Here is a 17,370-nt window from a genome sequence, read left to right as displayed (position 1 = left end):
ACAACGAATAATAAAAGAACAACATGTGCTCTGGCTTGGGGGGGGATGAAATCTGGGAGAAATAAGACAGACAGAATTTGGTACTCTGTGTGTGTGTACGTGTGCGTGTCCTTTATGTACAGACAAACTCCATAAAAAGCACTCAACAGAGGAATGCTGCTTTTCAAACAACCACATTCTCACCGGAGGAAAATGGGCAACTGAGGGATAGTGTCCACGAGCGTCCGGAAAACACCTGATTGTGGGAAGTGTGTTTAGCCATAGCACGCATTCCTGCCGTGTTCTGCGGGCCATTCCACGGAGCGTCACGCTAACAGAGCGTCTAACAAGACGGACGTTCCCCGCTCTACTCTTCAGAACCGTACCGCCGGGACGCAGGAATGGGCGCTCCATAACCGTCGGACTTCCGTTCGCAACCTCACAGGACACCTCTTCTACTTATACGGGAGTCATCGAACCGAGTCGGGTCTGCTGCTGTTGTGATGCGCCTGTGTCAACAGCTTCACCGTTCAGAGGACTAGACTGTGGTTTAGTGGATTAATATTAAAATAAGGGAGAGTTATCCGTGAATATCAACGATATAAAATGATCCAACCCGAATTACACCTTTTCGGAAGTTTCAGATATTACAGAAAAGAACGCATATTGTTTTTTTTTCTTTCGCATATCGATAAATAGATATATTTTGAGGCTTCAGTCAAAAGAGATTGAAACGCCAAGTACAAACGTGCATCGTTGCACCCTACATCCACGGCACCAACCTACAACGGACCTATAAGAGCGCAGAGAGTATGAAAACCATTGGCAGAGACACGGGGGGCCTCGGGCCATTTAGAAGACACATTAGGCCTCCGGTCGACAGGGCTAATGATTAACCCCATGGGGGGAGAGGGAGGATGGCGGGCCACTGGCCCGTTGTTTGGATGTGGTGTCGATGTCTTGAATCAAGCATCACCCCGGCCTGCGTAAACACCAGCCCAGGGAACACACCTGGACCCTAGGAGGGCAAAAAATGAAATGAATGACAACTGGCTGGCGTCTCTTTCTGCTATGGACATGGAAGCTAATTGTTATAAGTACCCAGGGTAAACATTTCACCCAAGTATGTGTCGGGGTGCAGCCGAAGACGAATGACTCACGAGGGTTAAGACACGAGTCTGGTACGCGCCGCTTACCCCAGCATGGCGGGGGGCTGGGGAGGGGGAGGGGGTGGGGGTCTCGGGTTGAAATACAGGAGAAGAGTTGGAGGTGTCAACCAGATTCATATACACAGACACGGTGTTCGGGGGAAGCAGCCTAAACACAGTGAAGAGGCATAGGATGGGGACACTGTGTTTACGTGCTCGCTGGGGAGCAATAGCTTTGAATCATGGTCCACGGCAACAGAAATAAATACCGTTGTTAATGAATTGACTTCCTCTACTGGCTCTGATGGTTTTACAATCGCAGATGAAGCCAAATGTCAGCACAGACAATTAGGAAAGTGGTCAGACTCTCCCACATATTTTCTTTTAGAAATGAAGTAGACTGGTACTCGTAGCAATATCCTCGATTGGAAGAGGCCCACTCTTTGTACCTTTACTTTCCCTTGCTCTTTTTTCTTCATTTTAAACCAAGCGTTGGCCTGAGGTGAACCTCGGTCACTGCACGGCAGCATCAGTCAAAGTAAGAATAAACTTATAGGATCACCCTATTTTCCCCCCAGCTGGGCTTCCCGACGGTTCTAGTTTGGAATCCTTTGTGGAGGTTCTATTCAGAATCCACACGTATCATCGCTCCACATGAGCACCGCCGAAAAGGAACCCCCCCCCCTGCCTGCAGCGGCCGTGATGAAAACAGAGACCAGGTGTAGCACCCACACACTGGGCGTGCTCCCTTTGATCGTCGACCCTGAGAGCGCACGGGCACGTTCGCCTGCAACGCTGCAGAGTGGCGTGGCAAAAAAAAAAAGGCAACATTCAGTGTACCCTTACGTGTGTTTCTGCAAGCTATGCAAGTATTTGAAAATGTCCGCTAGCACACCTCGCTGCAGAGGTGGTTGTTTCCCTTCGGCGTTATCTCTCCGATCCTTGTGTCTACGTGGGTTGGTGCGATTTTGGCCGTGGCACTGAGAGGTCGGATTAGGATCAGAGAATGGTAAATGGTTTGCATGGGGTTAGGGATTAGCCGCCTTGCTCAGTGAAATCTCAAGTCTCAGCTAGGAGGAGCTGGCGATCGAACTAGCAATCTCGAGGTTACCCAATGCCACCCCAGAATAACCAGTGCAGACTGTCAAAAAGACAGCAGATATGGGTTTAGTGCAGAGATTTGCATCCCCGGTAAGCCAAATGTCACCAGCTATGCGACAAAAACAGATTAGAAATAACAGACAATCCTTGAATTATGTTTCTCATATACAGCCTGTGAACCAGTTTGCGGTCATAGGAGTCTGGCCCCCATCCCGTTTAGACAGATTTCCAGTAAACCTGACATGGGTTGGGCCAATCACACCCCACATAATATGGGGTGTTTAAACACGATTAATGTACAGGTGCTTCCCATGGGAAAGCCGTTTGGCATTTCAAAAACACCAAAGAAGGCTATGGCTGATTTTTTGCACGTTTCAATGACCATTGGTTGTAGGTCTGTCCTACTGTGTTCAGTGGCATAATGGGTGTACGCCCATTGATAAAGCACTTCGGAAATCCAAAATGAACTTCCAGACGGATACCCATTTGCTAATTGGTCTGGCAATGTCAGGCTTGCTCATCTGGCCATTGTGGTAGAAAATAATGAAGGTTTAAAAAGGATATTTGCCAAATGTTTGAAATAATAGTACCAGCAGGGGGGAAGAGGGGCAGGATTTAGACCCTGTTCTACTGTTATTCAACACCTCAGAGGGTCCGGAGTTGACCGCCAAACAAATAAGACTCAGATAAGACATCCCTCTGTAGTCAATGACATCATTCTATTTCTCAGTTCCCTTAGATAATAAGTATGAGTAAGCTTTACTTTAAGTATAAATTATATAAGAACATAATATAATTTATATTCAGAATGGAACCAAATGTAAAAATACTTGGCCTTCCTGTGTCAAAACAAATGCTTAAATTCCGATTAACCCCCGACGCCCCATGTAAATGAGCTCTTACAGAGACCCCATGGTTCCTCGTCTTGGGTCTTAGAATGTAACTAAAGCTATCACAGCTTTAGTTACCTCGGAGATCCCGAGCCGAAGAGCTCAGTTCTTTTGCAAACAAACTCAGGTGATGTTGTTAATCTTTGCGGTTAAAATAAAGCCTTGATCAATCAAATCTAGTCCTTCTCGACCTCTTATAATTTGTTACGATCTAATACTCTTTGAGTATTAGATCGTGGGTTTTATCCACGACACCATCTACAGCCATCTATTCAATGACTTCCCAAAAGACACCTGTCACATCAATGCTTCTTTAAGCATGGTACAAAGTACCATGTGTTTATTGTGTGTTTGGATCCGGAAAAGGTGTGAAGGAATGATCCAGGTTTGGAAAAAACAAGCATCTGGGTATCCTGTCCTGATAAACAAGCCGAGTTTCAGTAGACTTTGCCTCATGAGGATTGTTAACAATTATTTGTTCTTTTCAGCATGCATACAAAAAGAAGTTCTAATATCAGGGGCTAAGTGATGGCTGGAGATTAAAATGAAAAAAATCAAAAAGGTATGTATCATCACCTCCATTTAAATAAAAATAATAATACATTTAATTTAGAGGCGCCTTTCAAGACACCCAAGGTCACTGTGTCTGTTATTTCCACAAGTCTAATCTTTGCAACCAAGAACAAAAATCGTGCACATTGAAGCACAAAATAATATCACACTGTGTCCTTATGTCCTTACCTTGCGTTTTGAAACCGAAAGGCGGCAAGTAATTGCTGACTTTTGATAGCCGTTTAAAATTTCGGTCAAGAAACATCGGAGCTGGTTTCATGAACCTGTTTAGAAAAGAGGCAGAAAGAAAAGGGAGAGATGGTTTGCATTTTTAGGAGAAACGTTCAAACATTACAGAAGAAATGCTGTAAAGTTCCTCATTCAGACAATTGCTTGTTAACCTATGAGGATGATATGGATCATTAAAGCACCAAAATATTGCCACAATTAACACAGAGAAGACATCTTTGAATTATAAAAAAAAAATTGAGTTAGTCATATTGCAGTCTTAACCTCACTGCCTTAAAAATCCTCTGGACAACATCGCAAACCAAACAGCCATGCATTCCCCACATGTCCTACTTTTTCCCACCCCCCAGAGAAATGTACCTCTGGGCCACCCCCCCCCCCCCCACCCCCACCACCCTGGTTCTGCGAGTCTCATCTCTTTGAGATTTAGATCCTGAATCTAAATCAGTTGAATTTTTGATGAAAGCCTTTTACAAATTTGAATTAATATTTGCCTGTTTTGAATGGAGAATTGCTTCGGTTTTGAAATCAAGATACCGACAGATTCCCACCCTAGTCCTCGATCGCCCTCGTCCTGCTCCTCGCAGGAAACAAATGTGGACTCAGAGTAATCAGAGGTAAGAGAGACGGGGAAAGAGACAGAATGAATCAGAGGTAAGAGAGACGGGGAAAGAGACAGAATGAATCAGAGGTAAGAGAGACGGGGACAGAGACAGAATGAATCAGAGGTAAGAGAGATGGGGACAGAGACAGAATGAATCAGAGGTAAGAGAGACGGGGACAGAGACAGAATGAATCAGAGGTAAGAGAGACGGGGGAAAAGGAAGATAAAGAGAATGCAAACAAGAAGCAGCCAGAAGGGGGGAGTCTACTTCCGTTTTCATAATTACGACTGGGTTTGACACACACACACACACACACACACACACACACACACACACACACACACACACACACACACACACACACACACACACACACACACACACACACACACACACACACACACACACACACACACACACACACACACACACCCTTAATAGGCAAATGAAGTCACTTAGAAACCACTAAGGAAAACAGAAGAAATATGGGCCTGTGGTGTTGGCCAACCACATGAGAATCCTTATCTCACTCCAGGAAGAAAGAAGTCATCCTGCCACGGCAGAGAAGAGCTAATAAATAAGGACTTTTGGCTATGTTGACAAACCAGACTTGTGAAGTCTCTCTGGCTGCACTCTTAATAGACGCAGCTCTCCACCTTCTCCCACTCAAAGTATGCATGTTATACGTGTGTACATGTGTGCCCGTGTCCTTTAGTTGATGAACATGAAGCACACCCCCTTCATGCACGCAACATGGGAAAACTTGGGGATTCATGCACGCAACATGGACGCAACATGGGAAAACTTGGGGATTTCTCAACCGGAACCCCGGTCTCAGATCATTTCAGGTCCGAGAGATTAATGCTGAAAAGAATCTTTGAAATTGGACCAGTATAGGGCAGAACACTGCAACCGTGATCTGTGAAAACGGGTTTAACTCCTTTGGGGCAATAGCGCCCATCAATGTTGGTCCTCTAAAGTGCTAGTTTCTGCCCCTGACCGGCTCAGATTATATTCTAAAATTATGGAAAGAATCCCTAGAGGGAAATCAAACTTGTTTATTTAGCTTGATCACGATCTGTTATATTGTGTCCAACTATGTCTAACTCAAGGAGTCTCGTCTGAAATCTCTGAAAATTTCCCTTTTGTCATTACATCTCAACTCTCTTTCACCCAAAACACAAAGCTAAACCATCTGTTGTCCAACAGAAAACAAGCACTTTTAGAGGACTTCCATTGAAAGATTGCTATTGCCCAAAATTATAACATTCAGCCCCTTTTAAGCAGTTTATGAATGCAGCGTTCTCTCGCTCAACACAAGTCCAGTATTTGTGGTCGCCATTAGTCCCTTCGACCTAAAACATTGGGAATATAGAATACAGGTTGGAGAATACAAATTTTCCTTTAGCACTGGCACTGCACCAATCTGCTACTGCAAGAGATTTAAATCTGCAGTGTCTGTCAACCCCCCCCCCCCCCCCCCCCAATCACTTGCTCTTGAGTCAAACAACGCTACGCTTTTGAAAATAAACGCACTAGGAGGCAGTTTCAGAAGAACGAGATATGGCCTTTGGGTGCTCCGTGCCTGAGTGTGAGGGCTTTGTTACTAAACACCAACCGTTTGTGTTTACACCATCCCACATCAACTCGTCCGTCATGACTGTCTTGTTATTTTGCAACAATGAAGATGCGAGCGAGCGAGGCCCCCCCACCCTCACACACACACATAATAACTTACAGCTGCTACAGATGGACCCTACTAAGTCTTGAAAGAGAGTACAGGCAGAACATGTGCCCAATTCATAGTTCCACATTGTTTATGGTCTTAATTACGAGGCACAACAACATAGTGCAATGTAGTTTAATAATTGGGAATAGATACAAGGGACACAAAGATAAGAGCATTGTATACCATGACCAAACATGGCAGATGTACTTTTGAACGTCTCTTTCCTCCCTGGGTCACTAAATGGCTGCTAATGCCCTGATGGGGGCAACCGACGCATTATGTGCAGAACTAACCTCCTGACTAAAGTATGCCTGCTTACATACCCACGCACACACAGATAGCATGGATGTATTGAGCATCAGGAGGACAGACAGAGGGACTCGAGGTTTAAAGAGGAGAGTGGTAGAAAGGGCCACAGAGCTGAACAGGAGCTCCCCATAAGGATTCACAGCATTGTGTTGTGCATTTCCTTAAGCTTGGTCCATCCCTCACTCCAAGCCACTGTTTTTACAACCGCAGTGCTTCAGGTCACTGCCAACACTTGATTTAGGGCTCCAATACAACTAGAAATGGGATTGGGCCTAAGGCCCAATCCCATTTCTACCCCTTACCCCTTACCCCTTCAAAACAAGGGGGAGGGGTAAGGGGAAGGGGTAAGGGGTAGAAATGGGATTGGTCCTTAATTGTATTGTGTAGGGCAGGGCCCTTCAGAGAAGACAAATCTGAAGGAAGGAGGAGATGATTAGGGTGGAAGCGACATGCTGGAAGTTAAGGAGTCATCGGCTACACCTATTTATAACCGGAAGTGGACGTTACCAGATGTAACCGAACACCACAAAAAAGGGACTTGAAATCTATACATTTCATATTCTTTATTTGACTACATTTATTTGGACTTAATTTGCCTTTCCAGCTTAATTTAGCAAAGCTAGGGCTCATTATGGGGTTAATGGCTTATGAGGGCTGGTTCACAAACCAATTACAGTGTCATTTCTAAAATAACAACTCACCCTTGTCAAGCTGCCAGCCAGGCAAGACAGATCAAGTATGCGCGAGGAAGAGGAAAACATTAAAAAGAAAGAGCAATCAAGCATTAACTGGCATTCAAACTATTTGAATGCCAGTAACAAAATACTAAATTATAAAAAAGGGAAAAACTAATTAAAAAAAATGTTTGGAAAAACTGACACAACATCTAAAAACGTGTGCACGTGGTGCTTTATCGCATAACCCTCAGGCGGGTATAACCGTATAACCTCATCTCCCCTGCTATAAAGGGTCTCCTTCTCAGCCCCTCACAGCCTGTTGACCGGTGGGGCTCTGGCTCTGAAGGTGGTAGTAATCAGCCCGCTGCTGGCAGGGGGGCCTGGCACGTCGGACCCACCTTTGATCAGACACGTGCGGCTGATTAGAGGAAGTTGTTAGGGGAGGACGGGAGGGAGCGCGCGGGGGGGGGGGGGGGGGGGAAGCCGCCGCACCTCCCCGCCGCTCACCCATGCACCGCAGGTCTGCTAATGTGCAAAGTTGGTCCGCGGCCAAGTCGTGGTGAATGGCCAGCGATCAAACCAGAGTAGGAAACACGACGCGTCTAAAGCCTTTTCCCGCAGACATCCATTACAATACAGTTGATTTATTTCATGTTTCAAGCCAATTATTTATCTGCATAAATTCATTGGTTTTGAGAACCACAATGGCTAATGACACTGGGGGGGGGGATTTCTTTATTAAATGGGTCAGGTTTAGCACTGAAATGTCACTCGCAATTATAAGTTATGTGGAAAATTGCCTCTCTATTAGCTTCATGCTAGAGGAATGCTAAAGAGACAAAGTGCTATACATTGAGCTCCAGATAAGTGGCGAGATGAAAGGACCCAGTGGTGACGTCACAGAGGGCCTACTGAGCGGCCCCATGGAACCGTCTGGGGGCAACGGAACAGGAAGTTGGTGATGAGTCACGGGCATTCTGGACAGGAAGTTGGTCCTTGCTTTGGTAATAAAAGGAGGGCCTGCGGGCCACGAGGACATGAGTAGGAAGGGACAGGGGACGGGGGGGGGACGGGGGGCCCAAGGGACAGACAGGCTTTTGTGAGGCATGGGGCTTACAAGGACCGACTCTCGTGGTCGCAGAAGAGGAGTGAGATGAATGAGAGGAAGGAAAAACAAGAAGAGGGTTTTGTGGGAGAGCGTGGGGTGTAAGGGCCCCTAGGGGCCAACCTCAGCCAGAGTGGTGACATCATGTGACTGGTTATACTAGTTTGACAGCCTCCGTCTTACATCCTCGTGACACCAAACGACACTGATTTGTTGGCTTCTGTAATCCTGTGGTGTGGATTTAAAATGCCCTTGCTTTGTTCCCTCCTCGATTACAAAAAAGAAGGGCGCATGAGGACGTTATTAATATTCAGACCAACCCAATCTAGAGATCTGACCACAGACCCGGGGGCAAACCAAGATAAGGAAGTGAGGAAGAAGAGAGGTGCTGTTGTTCTCACGTGGGGTAGATGGTGGTCATCTTGGCCGCCGCGTAGCCCTGCTTGCACGCTCCCTCGCTGAGGTTGCCATATTTGTAGGCCAGCTCTAGGGGCCTGGGGATGAGCGAAGAGAACAACAGAACGATAGAGAGAATAATTAGCAACCGGCAGGCGCTGCTGATCATTCACAAGCACATACATAACATTTACGAAAGATACAGAGAGCGGGCCTGTGAAAGGCCGCTATCAGATCCCAAATACCGCACAGCATGAGGGAGAGAAAGTTGGTCTCTGGTTGAAATAATTACAACAGCTGTCTTGGCTAAAGCCTCTAAATTGCATGCTCATTAATAATCAGCTTTATGCCATGATTCCAGTTCAAATAAACAGTGGAGGCCCGCTGTGCTGGGAGCCACTGGGTGGCCCACCGTGCAGTGAGAATAGGAGAGAGAGAGTGAGAGAGACCTCTGCTGCCAAGTTTGAGATGAATTCCATGTCTTCCAAACAGACCACTGATAGTGGCCAATCAACCTTAAGGAAATAGTTTTTTTTGCTCAGGTTGGGGTTTGTTAGAATAATGCTGAACCGTGCTGGCATCAACAACTTGTGGAGTTACTGTGACATGGGTCACTCTGAAAGAGATATGAGAATGAGGGCATTCTGTCCCATGCAAGAACCCCCCCCCCCGACCCTCTCCCTGAAGTGTGTGTTGACATCATGCTTAAAGTGCGAAGGCCAAGTGCGGAGAGGCATGCCCTGCCAGACCCAGGGCGGCGATGACAATGAATAACAACCATGACCCGCTACAAGTATGATGGCTGTGGCAGTTTATGACAACAGTGTCCAACCAATTGTCCAGAAATGTGCACCCATCATGAGACACAGTGGACACTAACTGCTTCATTAATAACGGAAGAGTAAAAAAAAAGTATTTTTTTTAATACACTAATGAAATAAACCAAACTATAAATCAATAGGCAAGAGCATCTTGAGAGTGTCTACCTTGGATACATTAAATCGGCAAGGTTTGGTAAGGACTAAATAATTATTAGACTAAGTGAGATGGATATTTAAAAGGTTTACATTTCCATAATGTTCCCCAACTGGTCAAATAACATCTGTATGGAACATATATTCAAAGGAATAGAAAATGGGGGCTTTAAAAATATACATCTGCCAAATTTTTAATAAACAAGGCAGGGCGTCAGTTTGTGTAAAATTAGCAGGAAAGGGCCCAAAGAATATTGGGAGGCTTGCATCAAAGCCCACAGAGTAACGTTCTACGGCGTGTCAACGACCCCTGATTTAACTCCTCTGCTTCTAGCAGAGGAGTGCAGAAAGGCCTGGCAGAGCAACAGAGGGGGTTGGATGATGGACCGAAGGACACCAGCTTAGACTTGAAAGTCGGGAGATGTACTTACAACTTGGTGTCCAGCTTCAGCAGAAAGCCCTGCTTGTCATACACTGGAGGAGAAGAAGAAAAAGACAAAGAGGCAAAAGAGAAGAGGAAAGAGAGGAGAAACAACAGTTATCAAAAAAGGGAACCTTACACAACTGGCAACGTTAAGTCATTGACGGAAGTCATGACGAAAATGATGAATTCAACTATCAGCTTTTGTAGCCGTAGTTGTATGTCTCATCAAATGAATAGCCTGGGCATTGTTTAAAAAATAAAAAGAGGAAAAAAACACAAAAGCATTGAATCTGAAACAAAGTAAAGGACACCAACAGTAAGTAAAAGAAAAGCATTAGAGTTAAAGAGCATTTGTGTTCAGAGATGCACGGTTAGGTAGAAGCCAGCCAAAAAAATCTGTCGGTTAAAAATTAAGTCAGGGAAACGCTGATTATGGTTCACCTATGAACGCCTGGAGTCGTCGTCCATAGGTGCCTCATGAAAAGGTCATTAGGAGGCAGATAAAAGAAAGCAGATAAAACCCACCTGTTCTCTTTTTACATGAATGTAAACAAAGATTGAAGGATTAAATAAAGACGTCTGATTGATGTGCGATCCAATAGTGAACTGTTGTGTAGCACACAGTAATGACAATTGTATACGACAACTGTATGAAGCAATAACGACACACAAAGTAATGGCATTGCCCCCTCATTCTGTAGGAACCCTTAACACCAGTAAGAACTGAAAGGAAGCCCCAGAGGGGGGTTGGCAGGGGGAAGGAGGACCACAAGTCTTCCTCCGTTGCTTGGTCTTGCTGTCCTCAGAGGCAGACCTTACGGGGGTCAGAGAAAGAAACAGAGGCAGCAGAAGATGGAGGAGGAGGAGCCCAAGGAGGGAGGAGACTCCAAGCGCGGCCCGAAAGGACAAGGACAGGGTGGGGTGGGCTGTGGTAGTGATGACAAGAGGATGGACATGGATGCACGTTTCCCATAGTAAAAGTGTGAGGTTTGCCGAGAGGAGGTGAGCAGCAGCAAGAGACCGGGCCGAGGAGAAGGAAGCGCTCTGGCCAGTAGCACAAGGCTAAACGCTGGCCTCTGGTACCATGGAAACCGCAGAAACTCCTGCAGACTGCTTGTTCAAAAGGTAATACTAAAATAATAAAACTGTGCCATCAGTTCTTATCAGTGCCAGAAGAGGGCGCTGTTGCATTACATCAGACAAATCTCGCGGATGGCTGGCTGCTTCTAAGCATATGCCGAAAACAAGATGAAAAATAAGGAATTTCCTTGACAAAATTAAAGTTAAATTCTACAGCGATAATAAAGCCCACATCAATGATTTAAATGAGTGCTAAATCATTTAAAAATATACATATTTAAAAATAAGATATTGGGTAATAACGATTAGCCAGAATTAGTGGCACAATGCTCCAAGCCAGTTATGGCAAACATGTAATTTGTGACTAAGGCTATAACTAAGAGTCCCATTTGGTTGGGACAGGACAACAACGCCTTAAGGTAGTGCCACGTGGCCATGCTCAAAAAGAAGAAAATCTCACACCAGTGTATTCAAGAAAAAAAAAAAAAAAAAAAAAAAAAAAAGTCTGAAAAGAAGTCTAGCAGCAGGGCTTGGAGGAAGTTCTGCGGTTTGGTGCCAGAAAGAGGTGGAGGGAGTACATGAAGGGGAACAGGTGGAGAACAGGTGGGGGTGGAGGGTATACCTGAGCCTACTATTCGTCCCACGGTGAGAGTAATCTCCGTTTCAGACTCTGAAACACAAGAGGTTTGGTTAGCATCAGTGGGGGGGGGGGGGATGTCAACCAGCTTTGACGGAGAGGGGCTCAGAGAGATGCTGCCAAACCCAAATTGTCAATGTCTAATGGCACAAGAGAAGGAAGTGGGGAGGGAGCGGAACAGAGAAAGAGGGGGAGAGAGAGAAGGGCGGTTAGTAGCTTTAGCCGTAAGCTTATCATCAAAATCAAGTCAACACTGATCACCATTCAGATATGAAAACCGTCACCCAATTAGGTTCAATAAGGTAAAGGAATAAAAGTACCAGGAAATACCATATTGAAAAGACACCAACTGGATTATAGTGATTAATAACAACCAATCCTTGGAGGATTTTTTGTCATTAGTAGAGATAGACTTTCAACAGAGCACCAAAACCACCCCGGTTATACCGTGTACACTTTGAAGTAGGGGTCGACCGATTATAAGCCTGGCCAATTATCGAATCCGATATTCAGCTTTATCGAGATGATCAGTGTGTTCATTTTTTTGTAACCTGATTGCAGATAAAATGTATTTATTTGAAAACATTCTACTTTGGCTATCATGCAGTCATGTATCATGGCCAGTGTCTGTAGTCACCACTAAGTGGTCTCAAGCAATGTCCCGCCAACAGCACAATCTCATCGGTTACCAGTCAAAGTGAAAGCCTTTTCACACTGAAGGCTCACCTGAAATCCTCTGTGTGCCACAGACAGGCACGCACAGGGGAACGCAGGTTAGAGTTCAGATATGGAAGCAAATCCCTGGCACAATGTTTTGAATCTTAAAATCCATTGAACTTTGTATATGGATTTTTGCCAGATTATCCTGTGGTGTGGGGTATGTTAGGAATGCTTTTAAAGGATTGGTGCCCCAACGATTAAAAATTGGAAAAAAGTACATGTTCAATATTTACGATTAGATATGCTGTAGTATAAGGGGAACCCCGAAAACGGTCAAGGACGCAGGCAATCGATTGTCACAACGGAAAGACGATAGCCAATTCGGAGCCACGCTGACAAAACCTAATACCAACAATATGATTACAGAAGCCTTGGTGGCAGAAAAAAAAGGTGGGGCGGTCTTCCGAAATGGAGGAAGTTCCGACTGCAGAAGCTAGCATAACTAGTTTCTCCTGACCGTCGTCTCCATGTTTGTTTATACTAAAGTCAATCTTTCGATTGGCCTGATTGCCGGTTATAAACATTTTGTCTGGGTTGTTGTGGAATTGTATCGGTTAGTGTGTGGTGTGCTGGGTTGGCAAAACTGTTACCTAGCACACACATTAAACCACCAACACATTTAATTGTGTCTTATCCATCGTAAGGTTTGTGGTCTCACGCTTTCTAAATTCTATAAATTGGCCTGTGTGTACCCAGTTTAAGGCCGCAGATATTGTCCAAGTTGAAATAAACATCATCCCCCTGAAGACAAGCATAACCAGTTTTCCCAGTTACACTGAAAGTGCCCGAATAATGCACTTTGTTGCACACTTTCCCCACTTTGGGCTAGGCACACGCACACACACACACATTGAAGTAGCCAGGATCATATTTTTTATGATAATATTATTATCTTAATGTATTTTAATCAAGCATAGGCATCTCAAAGTTTTGCGTTGGAGTTTTTGTTTTTCTAAATTTTGACACCAAAATGTACATTATTACGGCAAGTGTATATCGTCGCAAATATCGGTTATCAGTCCCATTGATTACCAATAATCAGTTTAGGCCCTGAAATAAACGAATAGGTCGACCCCTACTGTAAAGACAAACACTTCCTCCATGAGCCCAGCATGCGGATGGCTCCTCTACCTGTGACATGACTATCTGTCGCCAGTTTCACTTTAGGCCCTTTAGTTGAGGCCATGAGTGTAGACTCTTCATCACTCTCTGAAAACACAAAGGGGTGATTGAAACAATCAGCCGTTGCAGACCCCCCAATGTATTGCACTTCAGTGGAGACAGTCATATATCAAACATTTATGAGAACAAAAAAGTATTACATAAGTACTTTTCCCAAGAGAGTTGCTTGGAAATATGATCAGATTAATACTGGATATCGATAGATATAGAAAGGTTAAAAATGTCCATGTCTAGAGAATGCAATGATAGCTGCCGCATCTGCAGTCAAACAGGGTTAGAATTGGATTTACCAACTGTTAATAATTGAACGCCTCTGGCAAATGGCGTGTGCACATATGCCCATCTCTCTGCGTTAATGAGAGATGTAGCTAAACCCAATAAGACTTTCGTTAAGGTCATAGAAACTGTCTTGCACCGCGATACATTCCAAGCCGATGTTTCTAATGCTCGTAGCCGCAGAGTAAGAGATCGTAGGTGTCTGCTTGCTCACGGCCATTTGGACTTCTGCCATGACATGGCTATTTATGAACCGGCAAGACTGTAATACCATTTTACAATAATACATTTGTTAATGCTGAAAGGCCCAGTCACTGCTGTGAGAAGGCCATCCAAGAAAGCGTGATCCATACAGCATCAACAATTATACCAACCAAAGACCCTGCCTGAAACATCCCTGTCCACACTCTCCCAGGAAGAAGAGCTCGAGTTATGCTAGAACCAGGGGCATATCCATCCTGTTGGAAAGCACTAACTGGCCATATGGTACCCAGCCAACCACAGCTTCAAATCTAGTTATTAATAAAAATAGTAACAGAGATCATTTATAATCTTAATGATGCACGCGGCCGCCGTCCAAGTGGAAACCATTTGGCCCTGGAATGGTGGGAGGCCCACCCAGCACAATCCTTTCAAGAGTGAGGAAGGAGATTATGCAGATATGATCCTCTCACTCAAATAGAATGGCTTAGTTTGCCACAGTTCAATGAAGGGGGAGGCGGTGTGGAAAAGCTTTTCTCTCCCTTAGCCAACATCAGTCCTTTAAAACATATCTGGCACTGCTGACACACACACACACACACACACACACACACACACACACACACACACACACACACACACACACACACACACACACACACACACACACACACACACACACACACACACACACACACACACACACACACACACGGTTTAAATAATAAAACATTACTTAGCCAGTAGATCTTTCCACTCTTCCAAGTATAAAGACAACGACAAGATATGTTGTTGGATAGGACATAATTATTCACACTGTAACTCACAGTCAAAGCTTATCTTGGACTCAGACTGGACTGTTAACTAAATTGGCATTAAAGAAAACTAGTGGAGGACCAAACTATTTAGAGACAAAAAATGATTCACTCAACCACCTCGCTGCTTATTAGCGATCAGATTTTCATCACTGCAGGAGACAAGGTTTCTCCAACTTTAAGAAGAGCGTGTGCCTCAAGGCACAAAACTCAATGTTACAGTTTAAGTGAACAGACAAATTACTGGCTGGTATTTTAAATGACCTGCCACACATTATGAATAATGTATCAGGGTGGTTCCTCCCCTTTTTTGGGCCGCGGAAACGGTTTGTGTCATCAATGCTGTTCTATAGGCCTAGATATCATGGCCGGTGAAGTTCAGGAATCTACTTCTAAAAACACAGAAGAAGTCCCACTTTCAGCCACTGGTTTGTCAATAAAGTCTCCAATTATAAATACCGGTAAATGAGGTCCAAGGCCTCTGAGGTTCAAACATCTCTTGTCAGTGCCCATCAACATTCCCAAACTAATGTTCCTGGAAAAACGGACAGAGGGCTCGGGATGAGGGATAGCCAATGGATGAAAACTCTCTCTCATTAGTATTACCAGCCAATGCATTTTATATGGTGGCCAAGTGAAAACTTGGAGCCCCCTCTGCTGGCTTCATTATGAGGTGTAATGGGCAGCTTGAGCTCGATCCAGTTAGATAGAACCAGATCAGTTAGATCCAGATCTCAACAGCAAACAAAAAGTAATACACACACAGTGATGATGTCGGGGTACATACTACATACTAGTATCATGGCATCTCCTTCAAAAGAGTGAATGCTTGTAAGGGAGATCATACTTCTATTGACAAACCAAAAACTCGCAATCCATTAAAAAAATCAATCCTTGTTACCTATCTATTTTGGTTGTAAAAGCTACAAAAATACTGACATTTTCAAAATCAGAATGAATGAGGATAGAACTGCGTTAAGAAATCGGCTTTTCAGATTTTGGAATTACTATTAATTAATTTGTTGGGAATTGACAATGTGTCATTTCCCGCTCTACAGAGAGCAATGCATGTCATATAATGAGAATAATCTTCAGTGAAATAATTCAACTTTTAACATGGAATCCAAATAGTAGCTCTATTTGGTCTACCGTCATAAAAAAACTGAGCTATCTTATCACCATGTTGATACAAGAGCTAAGGCTGTTGAATGAAGGTCAATAAATACCTATCTCGCAGTAGACTAACATGAGTGGAACTACCAGAGAGGGGCTGGGAAAATAAATCTTCTCACCCAAAAACATTAAGACCTACAAAACAATTAAAAATGGTCCTTTGAAGAAAGGTTTTATTTTACTACAGAAAGGAAATAGAAACACAAAGAGGATCTGGGAGAAAATCAGAAACACAATACAACAGATAATATAGATATCAAACAGAAGAGGTGAATCAAGAGCAGACGTGCTTCGTCTCCACTTTCACAACAGGCCACATAGGGTGGGTGCTAGGCTAGCACACCGCTGACAACAGCACAAAGACGTAAAAAAAACCACAACTGTAACAGGTTTCTTGTTTTGTACTTGTTGACCAGTGTGTTTTTGATCTAACATTGTCGGATGAAATGAGTCCTGAACCCAACAATCCAACAATAAGAAAGGAGCAATTTGATTAAGTATCCCGATTATTAATAAAATGTTTGATAAATAGTCAAAAGGTACCATTTAAAAAAACATTTTTTAAAGAGAAAAAGGCTATTCTAATAGGTTGCAGCCCCCAACCACCCTTCGACGCCAGTAAAAGAAATGCACAAAACAAAACAGTAGCAGCTGTGGCAGTGCAGGGCAACTTACGTGGCTTTTGGCCCCAAACATGCAGGTGTAGCTTCCCAGAGGAGTAGTAGATGAAGCCAAGGACCAGCATGGGGCACAGAAAGAACAGCAGCTTGTGTGATGGCTTCATGGTGTTTTCAGTTATTCACATGGCACCAGCCGAACCCGTCACCTGTGAAGACCAGATTATAAGGAATCGGATGATGATGATTGTGGTCAGGGTTTCCTGCAGAATATGTGTTAGTTAAGGTGGTGGGGTTTGCCGTCAGGCCGCTAAAAAATTGTCAAAATAACAGTCAAAGAATTTGTGCAATTTGAACTTTACAAACATTTAAAAGAAAAGTTCTAAACAACATTCAAAATAACAACTGAATCAAGAACAGTTAGAGAATTTATGCAATTTTAACTTTTAAATTATTCAAAGCCAATGTTTTCTTTTTGTTTTTATGACGACGAAGTTAAGGCTGCAGGCGTGTGTTGTACGGGGGGCCGCC

The 17,370-nt window shown here is 44.1% G+C and overlaps 1 protein-coding gene across 8 annotated transcripts in view; it reads right to left on the bottom strand.

Moving 5' to 3' along the window:
- The window catches only part of st3gal3b (ST3 beta-galactoside alpha-2,3-sialyltransferase 3b), a 43,550-nt gene that overhangs the window by 19,539 nt on the left and 6,641 nt on the right, over positions 1–17,370 (bottom strand). For 3 of the 8 annotated variants that reach the window (XM_030363953.1, XM_030363952.1, XM_030363954.1), the window contains exons 2-7: positions 16,898–17,048; positions 13,707–13,784; positions 11,841–11,888; positions 10,146–10,188; positions 8,746–8,838; positions 3,860–3,954 (exon numbers count right to left, since the gene is read on the bottom strand). In XM_030363953.1, coding sequence (XP_030219813.1) covers positions 3,860–3,954; positions 8,746–8,838; positions 10,146–10,188; positions 11,841–11,888; positions 13,707–13,784; positions 16,898–17,006 — 466 coding nt within the window. In that variant the 5' untranslated portion in view covers positions 17,007–17,048. The remainder of the gene's footprint in view (positions 1–3,859; positions 3,955–8,745; positions 8,839–10,145; positions 10,189–11,840; positions 11,889–13,706; positions 13,785–16,897; positions 17,049–17,370) is intronic. The other 5 variants (XM_030363958.1, XM_030363957.1, XM_030363960.1 and 2 more) reach the window with 3 other exon arrangements.

This window comes from Gadus morhua, chromosome 8 (assembly GCF_902167405.1).
Source record: "Gadus morhua chromosome 8, gadMor3.0, whole genome shotgun sequence".
In the NCBI taxonomy this organism is placed as follows: Eukaryota; Metazoa; Chordata; class Actinopteri; order Gadiformes; family Gadidae; genus Gadus; species Gadus morhua.
Note: the sequence above shows the minus strand (reverse complement) of the source record. Positions and strands in the feature narration are given on the sequence as shown.